At 35.5% G+C, this 16589-nt stretch overlaps 1 protein-coding gene across 8 annotated transcripts in view; it reads right to left on the bottom strand.

Moving 5' to 3' along the window:
• Positions 1 to 1431: 1431 nt before the first annotated feature.
• Positions 1432 to 16589, bottom strand: part of RC3H1 (ring finger and CCCH-type domains 1) — a 92484-nt gene continuing 77326 nt past the window's right edge. For 4 of the 8 annotated variants that reach the window (XM_010591110.3, XM_064276626.1, XM_064276624.1 and 1 more), the window contains 6 exons: positions 13884 to 14097; positions 13408 to 13498; positions 13125 to 13257; positions 11439 to 11609; positions 9785 to 9900; positions 1432 to 8598 (listed from right to left, as the gene is read on the bottom strand). In XM_010591110.3, coding sequence (XP_010589412.2) covers positions 8448 to 8598; positions 9785 to 9900; positions 11439 to 11609; positions 13125 to 13257; positions 13408 to 13498; positions 13884 to 14097 — 876 coding nt within the window. In that variant the 3' untranslated portion in view covers positions 1432 to 8447. The remainder of the gene's footprint in view (positions 8599 to 9784; positions 9901 to 11438; positions 11610 to 13124; positions 13258 to 13407; positions 13499 to 13883; positions 14098 to 16589) is intronic. The other 4 variants (XR_010319396.1, XR_010319397.1, XR_010319395.1 and 1 more) reach the window with 4 other exon arrangements.

Genomic DNA, 16589 nt, shown 5'->3' with positions numbered 1-16589 from the left:
TGTTGGTTTCAGCCTAAGGGGTCAGAAAGTACTCTACTGCTTTTGAGCAGAGCAGTCCTAGATAAGTGGTAGAGATGGCAAGGTCTGTTTTTGGAATTCCCACTCTATTTTATATCATTCAGGGATGACTGCAGTAGCTGCTATTTTTCATACCCTCTGAATTTTCTTTACTCTGGTCCCTTCCCTTGAGGGTACTGTACCAATAGACACCCGATTGCTAAGTGTTGGCAGGAGTAAATAACCTTCACTAGTAATGTGTATTATTTTTATAATATTTAGTTGTTACTTTAAAGCAAATTCCAGCACTTTCAGTTACGTATCTTTAAATAACATGGACATTTTATTACATAACCATGTTGCCACTTATCACAGTGAACATAAATGTTATTCCTTGGTTTTAACTAACACTCAGTACTTAATCAATTTTCCCTCATCATATCAAAATGGTCTTCATACAGCTTGGTTTGCTGAAATCAGGATCTAAACAAAGTCTTTGTGTTGCATTTGATTTCTGTATCTTTTAAGTTTCTTTTAATCTAGAGTAGTCCCCTGCCCTTCCCTTTTCCTTCTTCACGCCATTGAGTTGTCAGGTGATGTGTATTTTAGCTGTACCTGTTGCCCTTGAGTTGATTCCGACTCATAGAGACCCTGTAGGAGAGAGTACAGCTGCCCCATAGGTTTCCAAGGCTGTTATCTTTATGGAAGCAGACTGCCACATCTTCCTCCTGTGCAGCGGCTGGTGGGTTCAAACCACTGATCTTCTGGTTGGCAGCCGACTGCTTTAACCACTGTACCATCAGAGCTCCTTTTGTGTATTTTACAGTGCTTCTAAAAGACAATCAGCACTGTGGATATTAATCTCGCTAAACACTGATCCTTAGTATCTCAGAACAGCTAGCTGCATCTCACTTCTAATGCATCATCAGTGTATAACAAATGAAGGAATCTGCACTGTAACATATTTAAAGTTGAACTTGTTCTTGTGATGCCTAAATGAAATTGGCTACCTTAAGTACGAGCTGGCTTGTGCACATTAGCTACTTCTGTTTTTCACCTAAATAAGAACGCCATCAAAAGCTGTAAGAAAACAATTCCAAGGTTAGAATAAGATGGCACAGGCTTTGTTTACAAAAAACGCTACACATTTTTCCTCATTAATTTATCATTTAATATAAATGCTGACAGAAAGCAGATAAACACCTTGTAGACACTTTCATATATTTACAACCCAAAAGGCGAATCACCTCCTTCTACTTGTTAAAATAAATCCTTTTATCTGCAACTCATAAGAGCCTTAAACACTAAGTAGGAGCAACATGAGGCTGAGTCAGTTTCCAAGATAATGAAGAAAGGAAATAGCATTTTAACAAAACATGGCATCTCTGATATAAACAACATGCACACTAACAATACAAAACAGAAAAAAATGGCCCTAATCCATTCAAAAATCTGCCACAAGTGGAACATGTCCTTTTTCAGACCCAGAGGTGCCGCTCTGACATCTTTCCACTACTATTTCTTTTGTTCTTCAACCTCGCTGGTTTTGAAGGCTGCTTAAAAACTGGAAATATGAACAGATTATAAAAGAGAGGAAAACGGTCCACTTCAAACACGGTTCTTTTTCCTATTCCAAACAAACTTTCAGGAGATAAAGTCTTCAAGTAAGATTTCACAGTTTGCCAGATGCTAAGGAATTATTCATAGATTGTGAAATTCCAACTCATTATCTAGTTGTCTTTGCTTTCTTTTTTTTAAGATGGAAACACTTGGAAAAGGTAAAATTTCACAAAATCCAGCAATTTAAAAATCAGCAATCACTTTAAGGCTCAATATTTTTAATTTCGGAACAAATGGGTGGAGGCAGGCAGGAAAGAAGAGGAAGCTGTGACAGGAAAATAAAAACAGGAATGCAAGAAAACTTTCAAAACTGGTATTTTGTCTGGCACTGATTTATAAGAACAGGAGATACAAATTCTCACTATCCAAAACTCTAAGTGATTTCATGAAGTCACTTACAACCTGACTCAAATCTCATGGGCTCCTTTATTAACCTAGATTATTTTTGTCTTGTTAAATATACCTCTGCAGGGCACAATCACATACAATCAATACGATTGGTAAATTACACAAGCTCTATCCCAAGCAAATATGCATCAATGTTAAAAAGTTATTTTTTAAAAACAAAACAAAACAAAATAAAATCCACCCAAAAAGGTGATAATGACTGCAGAATGTCTCGGGGAGACTGGTATGAGCCTAAAGACCAAATTGACCATAGTCAGGGAAAAGGGGAAGAAGGGCCGACAAGGGCTAGAGACCACACACACGAGAAGAGGAATCTCACAACTGGAAAATGTTTCAGTGGGCATTATCTTTTGTTCATTATCTTAATTCACTTTTCCATGGCTCTTGTTGCAAAAAGTCATAGATTCATTACAAAGTAAGATAATGAGGCCCATGGACCAATGAAAAAAATGGACCCCCCCCCCCAAGTTCCTTTCATTCCCAGAAGGTGGGAAGAGGAGGAAGGATGAAAGGGGAGTATGTGTGAAAATTTAGGCAAGAGAACACCTGGAAAGAGTAGCTTTCAAGACAATGTCTTAGTTGAACAGAAGACCTAAAAATGATAAGCAAAAGCTTAAAATGCCTTTCCAAGGAATATTTTATGGCATGGTTCAGGTATTGTGAGAATGGCAGCCAATCAATGGGGAGAGATTACACTAATAAATGGTGATTTAAAAAAAAATCAGGCAACCAATTATCCACCTAACAGTTTGTTTCCATACTTTCTTGACCCTTTCATACACTGGCTGGGGTGAGGTGAGGACACCTGACAGTTTCCAGTTATAAGATGACTCTGAGCGTACAACCTTTAATGGATGCCAAAGACTTGTGACCTCTGTCTATTTGTAGTTTAAAACAAAGAAACAAAAACCAGCCAGAAACAGCAAGGCCTCAATACAATAAAGTAAGTCACTTATCTAATATCTAATGTAAATTCCACAGGATTTTATTTTCCTAAATATGTATTTCTGGAGACAATTTTGTTTAGAGGTTTAAGTTCTCCCCTTTGGGTTATTATGCCTTATTTTCTGGTGAAAACAAAGGTTTTTACTCTAGGGATGTTTAGCCCAGGGATATGGTTTAGGAGAAATTCAGTGTTTAGCTGAAAATCCAGAGGCTCTGAAAACAAGGATTCCAGTGGTGAGGTAAGTCCCTTTATCACATCAGGATTTCAAAGGGTTCCTTACCCACTTTGTTCAGTGCAGTTCTGAAAACCCACATACTGGGAACACGTTTATTATTCCAAGTTATTACTCCTGGTTGTGGGAGTTTCCTAGGCTTAATTACCATTACAGCTAGTGTTATCAATCAGAACCTACTACGTATGAAAACATCTTTAGCAATCACAGAAATGAAATCTTAAAATTCAAATCTTAAGTTGTTTACTACAACTAGTAGTACCTTTTAGCAAAATGTACTTCTATTTCTTTTTCAAGTGGCTCAGAAAGGCTGAATTGAGAATTTTTTTTTAAGATTAACTACAAACCAACTTCAATTCCCAATAAGCCATTTCAGCAGGAAAATTTCATAAAGCTGAGCTGAAGCAACAAATAAATAGGATCTAAAAATATAGCTGTCCAAGGTAGAAAGGTATGAATGTGGACCAGCAAAATGGGCATTCAGATAAAATGATGTCAGTAGTAGAATGCTTGCTTATTTTAATCCCTAAGGCTGAAAGTAAAATTTGCTTTAGTTCAATAGTTCTGCCTGACTGTTATTTAAAAGGACAGGCAGATTTTTCAGAAGAGGTCACCTTGCAACACCCTAGGCATATATCATCAACTAAAACAAAAACACAATTGGACTTTTATAGGATACAGACCTAAGTAAACACTGGAGTTAATTGTCAGAAAGGTTATTAATTTATTTTAAAAAGTAATTGGCCATTGCTCTTAAGTGTACTTTTTAAGAAAAGATTTTATAATGAAACCTTTACTCAATTCTTCAAAACGAGCAAAAAGAAAGTAGAAAAGAGATGGTAAGACTTCCATCTATTACTGCTATATGTAAGTAATAGTAACTGAATACTCTTTAGTGAAAATAATTGACTTTTTGCTAAATCTGAACACATACTGACTATAGTTAATTATTTCTCACCAGTCACATGTTCAAAAATTCTTTTACTCAGTTTCATGACTTGACCATAGTGATACTAGATTGTCATTCCGGCACAAGTTAAAAAACATAAAACACAGAACATGCTACCATAACAAGATAATCTCAGAAAAGGGGGGGGGGAGGGGTTGCTTACATACAATACTGTAAAAGATGAGATTCACTGGTTTAGAGAAACTGATGAATTTTCATTACTTTTACACTTTGTAAGGCTAGCTAACTTTAACAGTTAACTTTAGATGACTATACTTGCAGAGCACAATCAACTCACAAATACTAAACAGGTTTCACAATCAACATGGCTACTACTTCCCCCAAAACAAAACAGAGTAAACACAAGTCTTTGGCTCTCCTTTAAAGAAAACAGCAGGTTACCATTCTTAACCAGACCTTTGTTTGCCTACCAGTAGGGCAAATACCACATTTGTGTATCACTGAGTAATAACACCATTAGAAAAGGCAACTTCACAGAAGTTATTGGCTAAGCGAATTCATTTGAATGCTCTGTTTTGAAGCAGCAAACTGTCACTGTTGCAGATTGGGGAGGGCAGTGGTAAGTTAAGAGGAATTGGCAGGACGGAAAGGGCCAGGGAGTGGGGGTGGGGAGAATACACAGTCATGGAAAAATTTAGGAGTTAAACTTTGAGCTTCAACCCTGAAGACCTATGGAAAGTCTGATGGAGTTACATATTCAAAGTAGCAAATGAGAATCATAGCAATTTTCTGTCTTTTAGGCAAAAGAATAAATAAACGGGAAAGAATAGGAAAAGGGAGGGAAATAAGATGGGAGAAGGGAATCACCCACATTAATTCTGTACCAAATAATTTTTATGCATTCTGAGTAGCTGAATATTTGTAGCTGGCATTAGGAATAGTGTCTTACCCATTTGAATAATATTACTAGAAAGCTATGCTATAACTAATTTTTTTTGTAATTAGAAAAATAACAAGGAAAAGATCTTTGGTCATTTTAGCCTCTGTAAATCACAAAGACAGGGCAGCGGTTGTACTATCTTGTGACAACATCTATAAATAAGGCAAAAGAGCTTCGTATAAAGCAGGAAGTTGAACCTAGATGTGTTGCTCTCAGTTCTTCTAGCCTTTTCCAGAGATCCTCTGAAAAAAAAAAAGTAAGTTGAAGTGCTTTTATATTCTGTGCTATAATAAAATCCTGATTTTTTTTTAAAGAGTGAACACAATGCTTTATTACTCCTACCTTAATCCTCTCAGAATTGTTCACGTTCATCTGAGATGAATAAAGTCATCTTCAGAAGAAATATTTTAAAAAGTAGAAGGCATAAAAACTGTATTTCCTATCTGATTATCTCTTAACTGTCTCGAAAGGAACAAATAAAAATAAGAATGCCAGGAAAAGCAATGCCTTTCACAGATTTTGACAAAAAAAGCAGTTATGCCCAAATTGGCCACTTACCCTTACAGGCTCATCATATCACAACGTGTATCACAGAGAAAAGGAAAAGAACAGAAAAATCCCATAAAATTTGGGGCTTTTATTGAATTCCTAAACCTGTTGGTGAGCACTAAGAAAGCTGTAAAAATTGCCATGAGGTAGGACAGAATGATCAATTTAAAATAAGTTACAGGCACAACAGAACAGTTTACCATTCTTCCACATGTTTACCCAACCAGATCGCCTCTGGAGTGTGGGGCCTGGGAGAGTACAGCTAGAATTCAGGCTACAATTTAAGAGATAACTTTTTTTCTCAAATGGAAATGCTTAAAAAGTGAAAGAGACTATTTTAAGTCTAAACAGTGGCCTTTCTGGATTTGTTTAAAAGAATACTGTATAAATTAATCCCTGTTCCTGCCTAGCTCATAAAATCAAAATGGTGAATGCAAAAAGAGTATATCTGAAGAGAATAAGAACAAGAATTAACAGAGGCTGAACTATTAGGGGTTTCAACAGATACTCAGAATAGAACTTTTACTCTGAACTTCAACAAAATCAATACCCACAGATTTCCTTCTAATACCAGAATATTTATGAGTTCCAAAGTGAACCAATTGCTTGTAAAATTTAGGCATTATCTGACAAGTCCAAAGGAGAAATAAGATCTGCCCAAACCTGCCTAGAGAAGGTTGGAGGCCAAGAATGTTACCTTTTATGGTTACGCAGAGAAATGAAGAATCTTGGGGCTCTGTCAGACACGCAAAAGTTTCTCTCCTCCCAATAAAAAATAAGCACTTAAAGAATAAATGTAAGAGGGTTTTGAGTAAAAGTAAAAAAGGAAGTTTAGAAAAAAAAAAGGAAAATGTGGATATCAACTGAAAAAAATGCCTCATCTTCATTCATTGTGTCTACCTCCCAATCAGACATTTTATCGCAACAGCTGCACTCATGCGAAAAAATCCTTAAAACATACCCAATATATATACAGATATAGCTATGTATATATGTATATATAATATATATATAAATTTTTATTTAAATAAAAAAGAAAGCTCGAATCCCAAGCCAATATGTGTATATCAAATCCTTGACCAGCCAGGTCTGTAGGGCATAATCAAATTCAATGTGAAATAGTATATAACACGGTGCCTTGACTGGGCAAATTAAATAATCGCTACTCAAAAGAGTGTTCTGTTTGGACTCTCCTACTGGTAGGCAATGGCAGGACTGTATTGCCCCCTTCCCCCATTTATTTCAGTTAACAATAGGATGGGCACAGAGCTTAGACTGAGGTTGTTATGACCTCAGCAGGAATTGAGGGTTAAGAAAAAAAGAAACAAGAAAAATATAAACTCTTGCTTTTACCCAACCAAAGCAATGCAGTAACTTATTACATAACCAGTGCTTTCTGATTTAGTAGTATAATCCAGAAGGGAAATAAAATCAGGCAAACCAAAGGATGGGGGAGGGTGACTATACCTTTTATAGGGCCTTAGTTCAGTATAGACACATGGCATCAGAATACAGGCAGCAGAACTAAATCATCAAAAATTTCTTCCTTGCTCTTTTCAATATTGTCACAAAGAAACCAAGTCTGTGAAAACTGACTGCTGGGTATATTACCTACACTTGTGCTAACGATTCTGCCCAGCAACAACTGATCAATCCATAAATTATCCTTAACACCCAGGCAGTTCATATTTGCCAAATCTCTTTGAAAGCCAAGGGTGCCGCTATAAAAGGATTTTATTTTATACTTCTGGGTTTTGAGGGTAAAACAAAAACATCTATTGGAATAATGTGGCCCTCTGTTCATTTTATGTTCAAATCAAGTGCTGCAGTTTTAAAACATGGTTCATGTTCTGGTTTTTTAACATTCTATGATTTCTGCAAAACGTCAATATGGAAAACACAGCTCCAAACTTCCAACCATGAGCTCAATACAGGCAATGAGCCAAATATGTATTTTCAGTGCTGATAAGTTAGTAATAGTTCATCCTTAAAGTAATCTCCATTTAAACCTAATCGAACAATCTCAATGTTGAATGTGACTTCTGATTACGTTAATAGAATGAAATGGCATCAGTGGTATGAAGAAGGGGCCTCGAAAATGAGCTGTCTGGTAATCATCTGTAAAAACAAGAAATAAAACCCTTATAAACAACAAAACAAAAAACCCCAAGTTTTAATGCCATAAGAAAAACACACCTATACATGAACCTACTGACCCAGAAAGGTAAAAAACAAAACAACAACAACAACAAAAAAAAAAATGTATAGTTTCCAAATAACAGCTCTGGGGAAAGTTCGTTTGCTGCGCATTTTCTAATATCAGTCTATGACTGACTCTGTTTCTCAAGCACCACAGAATTCTCAGAAAGGCCGATGCTTTTTGTCTGCTTTAGTTTATGGGGTGGTGACAGCTGGAAAGGTTTAGGGATAAGGAATTATACACTGGGTATGTAATAATACCAAAATACAAGAAAAACCTACTTCATTAAGATCATACAATTAATCAAACAGAGTGTATATATAATATCTTCTTTTTTTTTTTAAAGCCCTGGATCCAAGGCGTCCAAAGTTATTAAAATAAAGTTCATTCACAGAACAAAAACAAATTTAATCTGAACTGCTTGCAGATACTGCTAATTTTCTTTTTCTTAAATTAAAAAATGCATTAATGTGAACTATGTGCAGGGTTTGTTTTAGTAGTGGTGTTTATGCACATTGCCTCTGGTGCTTTTCCTGGATTTCTCTGACCACTCTTAGAGAAAAGGTTTAGAAGTTATCCATTCTCCTACCCCTAGGCTCCACAAATTGATTAGGAGCAGAAGATAAAAGTAGGACTCCTCATATTTTAGGGAGCAGAACTGGGTGTAACTCCCGATCTCTGGGAGTCATTGTTATCCCCTCCTCCCTCGGGGTCCTCTGATAGGTTCAGGGAACTGGTCTTGTTTGACAGGAGGCTGATATTCTCTTGTGTCAGGGCTGATCCATTCGGTACATCACTGTTAACACACATTAAAAGAAAAAAAAAATGTTGAAATTTTAAAGGAGAGAAAGAGAAAAATGATTACTTTGTAGAAAAAAGTCAATGAGGACTTCCTTTTAGTACTAATAAACAAATACGGATGGATTACAAACTTTAATTTATAACGCCATACCCATGCTATACCATAAAAAATAGGTGTTGGCAAACTATGGCTGGCTGGCTGCTTGCTTTTGTAAATAAAATTTATTGCAACACAGTCCACTACTAATGTCTATGGCTGCTTTAATGCTGTAACAGCAGAGTTGAGAATTATGATAAAGACTCTAAGGCCCAAAACTTAAAATATTTACTCTCTGGCCTTCAAGAAAAAGTTTGCTAATCCCTACTTTAGCAGGTTTACTAGTATTAACAACTTATTTTGAAACCAGGATAATACAAGCCTAAATGCAACACAAACCCAAGCCTGAAAGCAACAGGACCTTGGAAATTCTTGTATATTGTCAGGAGGGCAACTCAGAGGACTATACATCAAAAGCCTCAAAATATCCTAAGGAAATAGTTAAAGATGTATAAACAAAGTCAAAATTGTTTATTGCAGTATGGTTCATGATAGTTGATATGTATCCTTCCATTGTTGTAGAAGAATACTGGAAGCTATGGGATAAACCAAATCAAAAAAAATGGGGGTAGAAGTAGGGATGTATAAAATCAAGCAAGGGGCTAAATGCCTATATACTTAAACTGGAAAGATGACATCAAAATGTTAACATTAGTTATCTCTGGGTGTTGGAATTACAGGTGGTTTTTAAACTTTTTGATTTGTTGTTTTCTAAAGTTTTCCGTTTCCTATAATTTATTTTTTGTAATACATTTAAAATAAGGGAGAGGCTGTTATTTCCTTTTTTATTTCTCATTTTAATATTATTTGTTACTTTTTTTACATTGAGCATAGTTAGATAAAACAAGGAGAAGGAAATGGAACCAGAAAATTTCATTTGTTAGGTAGTAATCGGTGATTCAACCTTGCATCTGTTTTGAGTTTTTATAATCCTATATTTATGTAAAAATAGTCTTTTCTCAATGTATATAGAAAGACATTTTAAAAATCAAATCATATTTACAAAGGTACTTCTGATATAACTGGACAATATACTTATTTCTCTTTTATGTGTAGTACAGTAAGAAAATGTGCTTTTGTTTACCTGAATGTCAATGTAAGGTCCTCAGCTGGAACCTTGCTTTGTGGTTCTGGCTGTCCATTTTCTGCTTGTTTACTGGTATTTAATTTGCTTTTCACGTCCAGGGAACACTGGTTCTCCTTTGAAAGAGAAGGAAATAAATTCAGTTTTCTTCTATTTAATGGTACTAATGGAAGACTGAGCAAATACAGATAATACATGCAAATTGATGATCCAGAAATCATATTTAGTTTTGCAAAATGACTAAAGAAACAGGCAGACTAAAGGAGAGACATACACAAAAACATAATAGAGAACAACCCACCTGCTTACTACTCAAGCTGGACAACAAAAGCAAGAATGCCTCAAGCTAACAGGGAAAGTCTCACAGAAAAACTGTTAAACAAAACAGCAAACTAAATACTCAATTTATTAGCTTAGAAAGAGCATGAAAACTGCAACAAAAAAGTCAAAATACCATCGATCCGGGTATTTCAATCAAAATATACTAAAATGAAATGTTTATGCACTATGAAGCAAACCCTATGCACACCCATGGATACAATTCCACAGGAAATAATGTGCAGACTGCATCTCACTTTATATATATATATAAATAAAAAACAGGTCATCATTGGCTGAAGGGCAATGAAAATTAGAATGTTATTTGGTAATAAATCTTTATATAACATGAACTTAAAGCAAAATAGTTAAGTACTATCCTTTCTGCTTTGCATAATGATCAATCAGTATGTTTAACAGAAACTTCCAATTAACCACTTTCTGGCTAAAGCTTTTTTTCCTTTAAATTTTATTTACTTTGTTGTTGTTGAGAATATACACAGCAAAATACATACCAATTCAGCCGTTTCTGCATGTACCAGTTAGTGACACTGATTACATTCTTTGAGTTGTGCAACCATTCTCACCCTCCTTTTCTGAATGGTTTTTCCCTCATTAACATAAACTCACTGCCCCCTAAGGTTTCCATCCAATCCTTCCAGTTGCTGTTATCAATTAGATCCCATCTAGATAGTTCTTAAAGGAGCATAATGCTCAAGGCAGACCCTTTTTTTACTAGTTAAGCTAAACTACTGGTCAGTTTTAAGATGACTTCAGGGGATATTTTTGGTCCAAGGTTCAAAGATTATCTCAGGGCATAGTTTCAGCGGTTCATTCCCCCTCTGTGGCTCCAGGAAGTCTACAGTCCATGAGTATCTGAAATTCTGTTCTTCATTTTTACCCCTTTTGATCAGGATTCTTCTATGAAATCTTTGATGAAAATGTTAACAATGGCAGCCGGGCACCATCTAGTTCTTCTGGTCTCTTGGCAAAAGGAAACAGTTATTCAATTAGCCACACATTCCATATCCTCCTCCTATTCCTGACTTTCCTTCTTCCTCTTTTGTTTCAGGTGAGTGGAAACCAACTGTTGTGCCTTGGATGGCTGCTTGCAAGCTCCTAAAGCTTTTTTTTAATGCAGAATTCTAATACAAAGAACACACTCAAACTGGAGAGGAAATGACAAAATAGGGAGGCAGCCCATCTTCATGAGACTTATCCTAAGTATTAGTCACTTATCAGACTGCCTTGGAGTGATGATTCTAATGAAAGTGCCGTGAGTCACACAGAAGCTTTCATTTCATCTTCCCTCTCTTCTCCCACCATTAGCACTCACCATACTCAGCTCCCGGGTTCTCTTTCCAATTTCCCTTTCCACCTGGTGCAGTTCCAAGCTCAACTGTTCACTTGAGATCATTCCAGGCCATTTTGGAGGTGGTTGTGGAGGCTGTGGCTGGCCTGCCAGGGTGTTCGCCTCCCTCTGCAACACCAGCCTGTTACTAACAGCCTAAATGCATAAAGCCAAGCACATACACAACTCAACACACTTCACACCATGCACAGAATGGCCAGGCCCAATTCTAGACCATAGCCTTAAGTACCTTATCCCTCAGGTATTTCTAATAAAATTTTGCAGCTCTAGACACTGTCTTTCTTTGAGTACTATTTGAATTAAAAAAAAAGCGGGGCGGGGGGAGGGGAGGGATTTAAACAGTGAATAGTAATTTAATCTTAGGCATAAGTTGCTCTTTTTATTTTCTTATTTGAAAGAGAAATTAACCATAAATATGCATCTTTCCCTCTCTCTAAAAATTTTTCATCTAAAGTAAATTCTATAATTTATTTCAATACAACCTCAGAAACAGCAAGGACTTCTAAGCCTAGTGTTAAGTATGTGGCAAGCTTCCAAATGATACTGATAATTCTTTTGGGGTAGAAAATGGATCTAGAAACTTCAATTAAGGCAAAAAGCCATGAATTACAGGATAGGGAGTAATGCCTTATGGGGTTAGAAGTCTGACTGTTTAATAACTTAATAACCTAAAGATAGGCATAATTAAACATAGTATCTGTTTTTTTTTACAATAGGAATCAGCAAGAAGTTTCGGATCAATGTAAATAAAGCAGTGGCAAGAGTAGGTAAAATATGAATACTATGCAGATTTTGTATTTCTAAACCTTATTACTTATAAGAGCATAAGCCAGGCATATGTTCCATAAAACAATCTTCAGCTGGTCTTCCTAATATGAAAGTCTAAGCTAAGATTAATTATAAAATTCTCCCCAAAGAGACTGCCTATTTGTTATGAAAGATTTTGGTAGGAAGATAAAGACTAATGTTATAACAGTACCTTTTTCTTCCCTCCAGAGAGGAACAATGTATTTACCATTAAAACGTCTTTAGTCTTCCATATTCCAAGAACATGTTCCTGTGTAAAAGATGGTCTAAACAAAACCTAATCTTAGCGTGGTACTTAAGGGATCTTAAAAATTCCTTGTTTTCTGCTATTTTCTTTTCTTAAGTAAGAGCCATCTATAAAATGGGGACAATACCACCTGCCTCACCTACCTCTCAGGGACATTGTGAGGGTCAAATAAGATATGGGATAGTAATTTATAAACTCTAAAGGACTATGTAAATGAAAGGTGTTATTATTACTACAGAGGGACTATTTTTAAGTCAAAGTTCTAAGCTTCTACCTTTCAGATATATAAATGATAAGGAGTAAAGGAAGTAACAGAAATTAAAAACACAACAAACCATTCTGAAGCTAAAAGCATCCGTTGATAAAAACAATATATTTTATATTTAAATGTGCCATCAAGAATATAAGTCCTACTGTTTTCTATTCTCAGGTAACAGAGATTCTAAAGTTTCCTAATGTCCCTGAACTGACCTTAGTACTTGAATTCTTTGAAGAATGGACATCTATAACAATTCCTTCACTTTTAAAATTTTGTCTTCATACTGCCTTGAAGTTGCTTCTACAAAGTATCTTTCAGAACTATCTGTAGGTAGTACCTCTAGTCCACGTAGCTGGGTCTGTTGGTTAATCTGATGGTTCAATTGCTGTAATTCTAGTCGTAGCTGTTCCCTCTCAGCAGATGGAAGGGGTTTTCCATGACTGGTCACTTCTGATAGGGACATTCTTTCCCTTTGGTAAAAGAAAAAAAAAAAATTTTTTTTTTTTTTTTTGGTAGAGAGAGTAAATTTTAAAGTTTTATTTTATTAAAATATTATTAACCAGAAAAACAAAAAAATAAAGTTAAATAATTTTAAAGGTTTGTAAAAGAATGACTCATACCGCTCACTGAAGTGTCCCTGAGAAGGTATGTTCTGATGAGGTGAATATGGGGAACTTCCCCAGCCACCATGGGTGCCATATGGACTATAATCTGTAAGAGAATGGTATATTGGGGCATCATGGAATTCATAGATTTGAATCCTGTTTTAAGGTACTCAATCTAAAACCCACTGAAACTTCAGTCTTTTTCTTCTGTTTGATTTTTGTTTATAATGAGAATACATTTTTTAATAAAAAAAAAATGACACTATTAAAGACCCCCAAGAAATTTAGGCAATCTTCATAATATATATTCATTTAATTTTAGTTCATATCTTTAGAGTTCCCTGGGTGATAATTACTTCTCTTATAGAGAAAATTCCATGGAAAAGTTTGAGAGGTACTGCCTTAGAAAATTACTGAAAGCACATAGCAGGGCTGGTGCTGGGAATCATGAATATGAGCCCTCTAGATCAGCTTACATTTGAGATTCTCACCTGAAATGTTAATAGACTTTGTAGGAGCTCCCTGAGGTGCCATAGCCTGCATTGGGCCAGCACCCTGATATATTGTTTTCGAAGTTCGAGAGATGGCACCAAACCGAGATACTGTTGGTCGATCTCCAAATGGGATGAGATCATCATCACTGGTTTCTGCTGCTCTTCTCTGAAGATCCAATCGTTGGTCTCTCATTCCTTTACTGTCTACATTCTGATAAAAAAGTAAAACGAGAAATCCACCCTGTACTTAGCTCTCTAATATAATTTCCTCTAGTTCTGTAATGAAGTTATTAAGAGTATAATGCTCTTATTGCTAAGACTAAAATCCTTAGTGGCCTTTGGTTATCATATAAAACATTGTTTCTTAAACCTCTGGCCACTCCTCCACAGTCAGAAAATATATTTTATATCATGACCCAGAACATACATGCATACAAATATATATATGTGTGTGTATATATATTTTATGACATGATATTTACCCTTACTATATGCAATACAGAAACCCTGATGGCACAGTCGTTAAGTGCTATGGCTGCTAACCGAAAGGTCAACAACAATTCAAATCCACTAAGTGCTCCTTGGAAACTCTACGGGGCAGCTCTACTCCGTCCTATAGGGTCGCTATGAGTCAGAATCGACTTGACAGCAATGGGCTGGGTGTTTTTTTTTTTTTTTTTTTGGTTTTAGATGCAACGCACTCTTTTATTTCTATTGTTATTCTGATTGATTAAAAAAAAAGTTGACCATGACCTACTACATCAATTTTAAAACTTCACTAGTTTGAAAAGCATTGCTTAAAATTTAAGTGCTGGAAAAATTCAGGAATGGTTAATGGTGATGGTTGAACAACATGATGAACACAATGTCACTGAACTATATACACCTGAAGATTGCTGAAATGGCAAATGTTCTGTTACCTATACACCTACCATAATAAGGAAAAAAGTGCTAACAAAGGTTTTTCAAAGGGATTTCAGTCAGAAAGAGGTAAGTACCAAGAAAAATGGAAACGGAACTCTAACTATGTAGTTGCTAGAGCCTTGCTATTCAAAGTGCAGTCTGAGGGCTAACGACATCAGCACCATCTGGGAACGTATTAGAATTACAGGTTATCAAGTTCCATCTCAGTCTTGCTGAATTAGAATCTGCATTTTAATATAATCCTCAGGTAATTTGCATGCACATTAACATTTAAGAAACACTGGACTGGAACATATTTTTAAAATTTCTTTCACTCATTTGAGATATTTTAAATTACATCCAAGTTGGGTTGGCAAACTTTTATTTCTTACTGGTTTAAGGCAATGAGTTTTATTTTCTTTTCCTCTCTATATCCCTCTCTCTTCTTCTTGGCAGCATCCACTCATATTTATGTTATAGATATCACGTCACTCACTTAGAGCGGTATTAGCATCCAAGTCTTTCTTTTCTATTACCAAGAATTGGTCTTCTCGTAACCAACTACACGAGTATATATCTTTTGATGAAAACCTGTATTAATAACCTAGGGAACTGTTGTTAAAATTAATAACAGCAAGCAGTTTAAGAGTAATAGTCAAGGCATACCTTTCAACCCAGCAATACCACTTCTAAGCACAACTTTCATACATGTAAGACGTACACAAGAACGTTCACTGCAGTACTGTATATGATAGTGAAAACCAGGAAATAGCCTAACTATCCACAAACAACAGATAATTGTGGTATATTCATACAATGGAATCTGATAAAGCAGTTAATGAGCTCGGGCTATAGGTATGAATATGGATACATCTCAAAAACTCTGCTGAATGAAAATGCAAACTGAAGTACGTAATTTATATAAGGTCTATAAACATGTAAAACAACATTGTTTGTGAATAGTATAAAATTATCCATAGAAATGATAAGCACAAAATTCTCTAGGAAAGGAGGAAAGAAGAGAAATGAGATTAGGGAGGTGTTGGATATAGGGGATTTGATTATTTCTATAAAGTGTTATTTCCTTAAAAATTAACAAAGCAATTAGGATCAAATAGTGATATATTTAAAGTCTGGTTATCAAGTGCACTGGTATTACATCATTTTTTTTTAACACTTCATTAAAAAAAATAAGCCTAGGAATACTCAATTCATTCTACAAAGCAAACATAACCTTGATACCAAATGCAGAACAGAATTTTAAATTCTAATGGACTCCAGACTTCCTGGAGCCATGAAAGTTGGATGAACCCCTGAAACTACTGCCCTAAGATAATAACAGAAAATATCCCCTGAAGTCTTCTTAAAACCAAACAACACTTTAGCTTAATTAGTAAAAAATGTCTGTCTGCCTTGAGCTTTATACTTTTTTAAGAACTATCTGCATGGGATCAAATTGACAACAGCAACTCGAAAGATTAGACAGGAACCTTGGAAGGCAGTGAATTTATGTTAATGAGGAGGAACAGAGAAAAGGAGGGTGAAAATGATTGCACAACTCAAAGGACGTAATCAATGTCACTAATTGGTACATGCGGAAATGGTTGAATTGGTTTATGTTTTGCTGGGTAAATTCTCAAGAACAACTAAAATAAAATTAAAAAACAAAACAAAAATACCCAAAATAAGCTGAGTATAATAAATTCTAGATTCTCATAGCTCACTTGAGAGTACACAGTTACAATCCTGATTCAAATATTATTATTGTTCACTGATTCACTTTTATTGTTTCAACTTCAG

Source organism: Loxodonta africana, chromosome 25 (genome assembly GCF_030014295.1).
Source record: "Loxodonta africana isolate mLoxAfr1 chromosome 25, mLoxAfr1.hap2, whole genome shotgun sequence".
In the NCBI taxonomy this organism is placed as follows: Eukaryota; Metazoa; Chordata; class Mammalia; order Proboscidea; family Elephantidae; genus Loxodonta; species Loxodonta africana.
This window is presented reverse-complemented; position numbering and strand designations above follow the sequence as displayed.